The sequence below is a fragment of the Stegostoma tigrinum genome, chromosome 33, assembly GCF_030684315.1.
Source record: "Stegostoma tigrinum isolate sSteTig4 chromosome 33, sSteTig4.hap1, whole genome shotgun sequence".
NCBI lineage: Eukaryota > Metazoa > Chordata > Chondrichthyes > Orectolobiformes > Stegostomatidae > Stegostoma > Stegostoma tigrinum.
The window spans coordinates 1622477-1630477 of record NC_081386.1 but is presented as its reverse complement, the minus strand read 5'-3'; the positions used below and the strand labels follow the sequence as shown (position 1 = coordinate 1630477).

Genomic DNA, 8001 nt, shown 5'->3' with positions numbered 1-8001 from the left:
GTTTCATAGCTGTGTGTATGACAGTTCAGTCAGTTTATCAAACACTTTGATCTTTCTTGTATGTTTGTAGGCAACAACACCTTTCACGGGTTATTTTTAAAGAGAGGTCTATTTTGTTGTGTTTTGTGCAAATCCTATTATCCTTCATGCCTGTAATAGAATTGCAGAGATCCACATCATTTCCGAAATATATGCATGAATCACAAATTAACAGACCTGAAAAGCAGTCTTTGTTTTGCCACCTGTGAGGTTGAGGTTATTGGATCTGAGCTTTCTCACACAGTCACACTCCAATCCCACAGAGACTGTTGGCTTCACTCCAGCTCCCAATGGAAACATTACCGCCAATACTAGTTCAGAAAAAAGAATAGAAGAATCAGTGAGACAAAACCATTGCAGTACTCATTAAGAATGTCACCAACATGGAAAAATACAAAGCGAAAAACCAAAAGAACTGCGGATGCTAGAAATCAGAAACAAAAACAGAAATTGCAGGAAAAACTGAGCAGGTCTGGTCCAGCAATTTCTGTTTTTGTATGTGAAATATAGTGAGATATTGGCCATTTACTGTAATGCTTTCTATTCCTATCATTCTTCTCCTTCTCACCTTTTTATCTCCAACTGCTTTTCTTATTCACTCAACTGTCTCACTCATAACAACCCTGTATTTCTACATGTAATCTGAGCTGACAATGTGCTTCTTTTCCCAGTGGAATTTCCCCCTGCTGATGTTCATTTGGAAAGTGGCTCCAGCAGTTTGCTGTGGAAACACTGTAGTGATTAAACCAGCTGAACAGACTCCCCTCACAGCACTTTACATGGGAGCCTTGATCAAGGAGGTCAGTACTGTTCACCTATTATGCTGGGATAGTCAGCAACACCCACATACCTTGAGCAAAGTTTTAAAAGTTAAATTATCTGATTTTTTTGATGCTGGTCATGAGATAAATATTGGCCCAGGATAGTCGGGACAATTTCATTCTATTCTTCAAACAATGTCATGGGATCCCACCTGAATGAGTAATGGACTCAGAATAAAATTAATGGTCACATGGATAAATGTGGGTTAATTAGGAAGAGGCCAGCAGGGTTTTCTTAAAGGGAAATCATTTCAATAAGTTGTTTGAGTTTTTTTTTAAAATTATACGAGAGGGTCAATAAAGGTAACAATATTGATATGGTATACGAGGATATCCAGAGGATGTTCAAAACTGTGCCACACTACAGACCTGTGTGATAAATTAGAGCCCATTCAATAAAAGGGACAAGAGAAACATGATACAAACGTAACCAAGTGACAGGAAACAGAGAGAAATAGTCAATGGATAGATTGGGGATTATAATAAGGTTTGTACCGAAGTTCCCTGGGGTCAGTATTGAGACCTTTGCTTTTCCTGCTTTACATAAATAATCAAAATCTTTGTGTGGATGAAGACATTTTCAATGCTTGCAAATGACACAAAATTTAGAAAGTGAAAATCAGAGTGTAGTGTTTCAAAAAGACATAGACAAGTTGGAGTGAGCAGATGTTTAGTAGATGAAGTTCAATATAGAAAAGTATAAAATATGCATTGTGATTGAAAGAACACAGAGATACATTATAAACTAAAGGAAACCACTCTCAAGGAGGTGCAGGAGCAAAAAGACCTGGGTGATATGTACATGAGTCATTAAAGATGACTTTAAAAAGTCATCAAAAAGTTTAAAAAGTTTGCGGCATGATGGCTCAGTGGTTAGCACTGCAGCCTCACAGCACCAGGGTGCCGGGTTCGATTCCAGCCTTGGGCGACTGTCTGTGTGGAGTTTGCACATTCTCCCTGTGTCTGCGTGGGTTTCCTCCAGGTGCTCCAGTTTCATCCCACAGTCAAAAGATGTGCAGGCTGGGTGGATTGGCCATGCCAAATTGCCCATAGTGTTCAGGGATGTGTGGGTTATAGCGGGATGGATCTGGATGGGATGCTTCAAGGGGCGGTGTGGACTTGTTAGGCCAAAGGGCCTGTTTCCACACTGCAGGGAATCTAATCTAATAAAAAGTCATTATAAAGGACAAGTGGAGCAAGCAGTTAATGAAGCATTCGTATCCCATCCTTTATTAATAAGGAGTGCAATAGGAAGAATATTATGCTGCGCTTGTATAAGACATTAATTAGAATGTAGCTGCGGTATTTTTACATTATAGGAAGGATGTGAATGCATTGGAGAAAGTGCTGAAATGATTTACAAAAACAGTTTCGAGTGAAGAACTTCAGTAATGAGGATAGTTTGCAGAAGTTGGGACTGTTCTCCTTGGAGAGAAGAAGGCTAAGAGGGGATAAAAGGATTGAGAACTACAGTACACAGACTTAAAGCTTACAAAAGAATCAAATTTAAGATGAGAAAAACTTTTTTTACACAGTAAGAGGGTTAAGTCTGGAATGCACATCCTGCAGGTTTGTTGGAGGGAGATTCAATTGAGACATTCAAGAGGGTACTTGAAAAAACTCAATGAAGGTTAGTATCCCCTCACCAAGTCATTCTTTACTTATATATGCTTAGTACATGACACTGACCAAGCTAGATCAGTGCTGGCTCGCAGACTGAACAGAACCCCTGACACTCCTGTTTACATCTGTTAGCTTGTGATCTCTGATCAGACCAGACTAACAGCCCCAGCTAGGGAACTCATATTCTATTAGGTCCACTCGGCAAACCTCGTTCCACTCACTAGAATACTGGATGACCATTTGAATACAAACAATGTGCAGGGTAAAAGAGAATGGCACTAAGTCAAAATGATCATTTGGAAAGTTAGGTGCAAACAGACTCTGAATGGCTTCCTTCTTCACCATAACGGTTCTGTGAATCAATGAACTTCAGTGTACTCATTGAGAAGACAGCACTCCTCCAGACTTGCATTGGTGGGTCCTTCTGGATGTATGTTCAGATCTCTGGAGAATGACCATCAAAGCTGTATAACTGGGAGATGTTCACTGCGATACTCTGGAATGATTCAAATCAACAGCTTTATTCTCCTGACCCTCTGCCTCTGCCTGACTTGATTCATGATATCATCTTTAATATCCCGGATCGGTAACGACTGCGCATATTTTTTCAATTTATAAAGTAATAAGATGCTAAATTTTCCCCTGGAGCTAAGGTATCAGGTTACTAAACCTCTGTAAGTCTCAATTATCTCAACAAATTTCTATGTTTGGCACAGGGAAAAAGATGTTGAAGCTTGCTTTTATAGAATGTGATAACAGGGGACTGTACCTATTCCCTTTCTCACTGAGGGCGACATAGTGGGGAAGATTTGTAAGGAATAGAGGTGTCCAAGCCTGAGAAATCAACAGGACTGCAAATCTTTTCATTGACTGTAGGGTTTACTGCCCTCCTGTGTTCAATTCCTGATCTATGTTACACTGTGTCAGTGCTGACACTGAGGCAGTGGGCAGAATTGACCTAAAGATCAGGCAGACCCTTTTATCCCCACTCTTTGCTTTCTGCCAAAGACTCCTCTCCTAGTCAATTCAGCCCGGCTCCTCCCTCATGCTTCTGTAGTTGTCTTTATTCAGCTGTAATACTGTTACCTCTGATTCGATCTTCTCCCTCACAAACTGCAGAGTAAATTCAATCATATTATGATCACTGTCTCTGAAGGGTTCATTCACCTTAACCTCCCTTATCACGTCTGCCTCATTGCACAACACAAAATCCAGAATTGCCTGTTCCCTAGTGGGCTCTACCACAAGCTGCTCCAAAAAGCCATCTCGTAGACATTGTACAAATTATTTTTCTTGCAATCCACTACCAACATGATTTTGCCAGTCCACCTGTGTGTTGAAATCTCCCATGATCACTGTAACTTTGCCTTTCTCACACACATTTTCTATCTCCTGGTGTATCTTGTGCCCCAGCTCCTGACTACTGATTGAAGGCCTGTACATAACTCCAGCTATGGTCTTTTTGCCTCTGCAGTTCCTCAACTCTACCCATACAGATTCTACACCATCTAATCCTACATTGCTTTTTACAATTGATTTAATTTTAATCTTACTAATAAGGCAAACCCACCCCTTCTGCCCATCTGCCTATTGTTTCAATAAGATATATATCTTGGATATTTAGCTCCCAATCCCTTGCAGCCATAGTTCCATGATGCCCACCACATCATATCTGCCAATTTCAATCTGCCCACAAGCTCATTTACCTTCTTTCTTATACTGCGTTTAGCTATAACACCCTCAGTCCTCTATTAACCACCCCACTTCTTATTGTCACTCATTTATTCAGTGTGATTGAAGTTTGATTCCGAGCTCTTTCCAAACACTCTGTCCTAACGATGTCTGTGTTGAAGACTTTAATATCCTCTTCTGAGTTCTCTGTTCCCATCATTTTTTCCATATTTTTCCACACAGTGGAATCTACCCCTACAGAGGTTAGCCTGCTGCTTTGTTCTGCACTGTGGGAAGTTTTCCCCTTCCTTCCTCCCCACTTTCTAGTTTAAAGTCCTGTTGACCAGCCTATTTACCCTTTTCACTAGAACATTGGTCCCAGTTCAGTTCAGGTGGAGACCGTCCCAATGGTACAGATCCCTCCTGTTCCAGTACTGATGCCTGTGCCCCATGAATATCAGAAATTTAAGTCATTATTGTAAGGGATTATGTGTCTAAGGTGTATTGTCCGAATGGAAGATTCTACTGTTAAATTATATTGAACCTGTTTTCAATTCATGTTCGCCAATTCTGAATGATGTGTTGTGTCTTTAGTGGAGCGTGAAGGACACCATCAAGTGCATGAATCATAACGTTATGATCCATCTTCAAATCAATGACATAAATTGAAATAGATATGAAATCTTCAAGAGGGTGCTTCAGGACTTCAGCACCAGATTGAAAGTATAAGATTTTGAGGATTGGCAACCTGGGATTGTTTGACTGGCCACACAGTAGGTGTAGATGAGGGGGAAAGTGACAGCAAACCCAATGTTTATGGGATGGATGCTGTTGGAGTCAATGTTGACATCTGTGGTGAATTGGATTGACTTCTAAAACAATGGGAGATTGTACTGAAGGGAAATAAATTTCTTGAATAGAGGGTAAATAGTGGACAGCAGGGCGGTGGGGGGTGGTGGTGGTGGTGTTAAACAATTGTATCAAGGCAAGGGGCAAAGTCAAGATTTCCCAGCTAAGGGAAGAGGGATTAGTAAACCTGTTGAATAGAAGCAGAACACATTGAATTTCCAAAATTGAAAGGGCTTCCACTTACTCACTGACACATCACAAAGGATCCTGTATGTTAGTGCCAAATTCTCAGGGCGTTGTCATGATGCTTTTTGACAAAATGCTCTCTGGCTTTCTTGCTCTAATCAAAGAAACCATTGAAGGTGCAGCCCTTACTTCAATGGGCCGATGACCTCAATTACAACAAGACACCATCAATTACATAGATACTGAGAAAATGGTTTGGTAGTTTAATAAATAGTGCAGAGGGAAATTAATGTGCTCTCTCACACCATTTCCTATCATTGTAGTTGTAAGGAGCTGCAAGAAATTAGAGCTTGTGGGGCATTTCTAAACATTTCATTGTGCTAGGCTAGGCAAGATGGATTCATTTAAGCAGGGAAGGTCAACAGTAAAAAGGGATATGGAACCAAGAGGAGTCCATTCAGTCCCTTCGGCTATTCAGTTAGATCATTGCTGATCTGTACTTTAACACTTTTTACTAGCTTTGGTTCCCAACAGATAGTTTCCTAACCTAATAAGAATGGATTAATGTCAGTGTTGAAAGTACTAATTGACTGGCATATTGTACAGTGGATCTCAGAGGATGGGGAAGAGTTACTGAGTGATTTTGCCATTGTTGCCCTCCCCCAACATCCTCTCCCTCCCATGAGCTCATGCTGACATTATTGTTCCCACCCACTAACCCACAACGTGGTAATGGATACACAGTGCAGGGGATGACTGCCCACTGGCTACTCACATCCTGATAAAGGAATGATAATGACCATTTGATGTTGTCTTCTTATTCAGTAACCTTATTGCAGTGATTCTCAATTTCAACTGGGTTTATACCCACAGTAAGATGTGCAGCATTTTCTGGTTCTCTCTCTGAAGTAAATCATTTTTTAAAAAATCTTCCAGCTTTAACTTTAATACCTATTGCCTTTGTTTCCTGTTCACTCAATGGAAGAATACAGAACAGCTCATGTTTTGTTGTTGTCTGCTAGATAAAAATGCATATACACATCAAAAGGTCTCAGTTAGAGCACATGAAGTGTTTTAGACAGTCCATTATAGAAAGAACTTGAAATCCATGGAGAATATACGGTGTAGGTTTACCAGGATTATACAGGGCTGGGAAACTGTAGTATTAGGAGAGATACTGGGACTGTTTCTTATAAGGCTGAGGAAGATGTGATGGAGGGTGTAAGGGGCATTTTTCAAACAATCATAGAAAGCAAGAATAGTGGTTAGACATTTATTTTTACAGTTTTGGACCATGGAATGAATGGTCACAATGTGTCATGCAGGCAGAAATCATTGCATTTTTAATGAAAAAATGAGCAAATACTCAATTAAGAGAAAGATGTAAAGCTACCAAAAAGGCATGGAATTACTATTGCAAAGAGATAGCACAAACACAATAGGGTGAACAGCCTCCTTCTCTGCTGTAAATTTTAGTGACTCCATCAATTGATGTTTTTACCTTTTCTTTCCTAATTAATGTGTTCAGAGATGTCATTACAACCTCTGAACTTGTACCAAGGCCTCCCAGTCCAAAGGTAGTGACATACCAATACACCACATGAGTGCTCTCAGCTGATGTTTTTATAATACTTGAAATTATTACCAATTTTGTCAGCTCATACTGTTGAGTACATCCCTGTAGCAGTTGTATTTTGTCCTTTTGAAGTTGGCATTGGTACCAAGCATTTACTGTCCATCCCCAATTACCTGGAGACAGTGATTAAGCTGTTTTGTTGAACCACTGTTGCCCATGTATTTATGAAACTCAGACAATGCTATTAATTGGGAGTTCCAGGATTTGGACCCAATTATGGTAAAGAAACAGGAAAATATTTCCCGTTCAATATGGTGTGATTTGGAGCAAAAACACCCTGATGGGGTATAGTTTCTATTACATTACCATTGATGATTGATTTATTGTTGTCACATGCCCGAGATACAGTGAAATATATTGTTTTGCATGCTATACAGGCAGATCATACCACACAAAGAGCATCAGGGTAGCAGAACAGATTGCAGAACACAGTATTACAGTCATAAAAAAGGGGCAGAGGGATCAGAGTTAACATTTGTGAGGTCTGTTCAAAAGCCTGATAACAGTGGGGAAGAAGCTGTTCTTAAATCTATTCATACCTGTATTCAACTTTTTATACATTCTGCTGGATGGTAGAGGGGGGGAAGAGAGTGTAACTGGAGGGGGGGTTCGGTGTCTTTGGTTCTGTTGGATACTTTTCCGAGGCAGCGGGAAGCATAGTTGGAGTTAATGGATGGAAGGCTGGTTTCCGCGATGGATGGGGCTGTGTTCACGACTCTACAGTTTCTTGCGGCCTTGGAAAGAGCAATTGCCAAACCATGCTATGATACATCTAGATAGGATGCCTTCTATGGTGCTTCTGTAAAGATTTGTAAGCGTCCTTGTGGATATGCCCTTGAACAAAGCAAGGGAAGAAAAAGAATTAACCATAGATGTATATTTTACGTATTCCTACCATGGTACCCAGCCATGGAGTCCAACCATGGTGTCTCAGAAGAATGAGGGGAGATCTTATTGAAACATATAAGGTTATGAAGGGAACAGACAAGTGGAGGCAGGGAGGTTGTTTCCACCAGCAGGTGAAACCAGGACTAGAGGGCATTGCCTCAAAATAAAGGGAAGCAGATGTAGAACTGATGTCAGGAGGAACTTCTCCACCCAAAGAGTTGTGAATCTGTGGACTTCCCTGCCCAGTGAAGCGGTTGAAACTTCCTTGCTGAATGTTTTTAAGACAAG

The 8001-nt window shown here is 40.6% G+C and overlaps 1 protein-coding gene across 3 annotated transcripts in view; it reads left to right on the top strand.

The window, feature by feature from the left end:
- Positions 1 to 8001, top strand: part of aldh1a3 (aldehyde dehydrogenase 1 family, member A3) — a 153080-nt gene that overhangs the window by 112990 nt on the left and 32089 nt on the right. For 2 of the 3 annotated variants that reach the window (XM_048563154.2, XM_048563153.2), the window contains one exon: positions 711 to 839. The exons of the other annotated variant lie outside the window; for it this stretch is intronic. In XM_048563154.2, coding sequence (XP_048419111.1) covers positions 711 to 839 — 129 coding nt within the window. The remainder of the gene's footprint in view (positions 1 to 710; positions 840 to 8001) is intronic. 3 annotated transcript variants of the gene reach the window in all.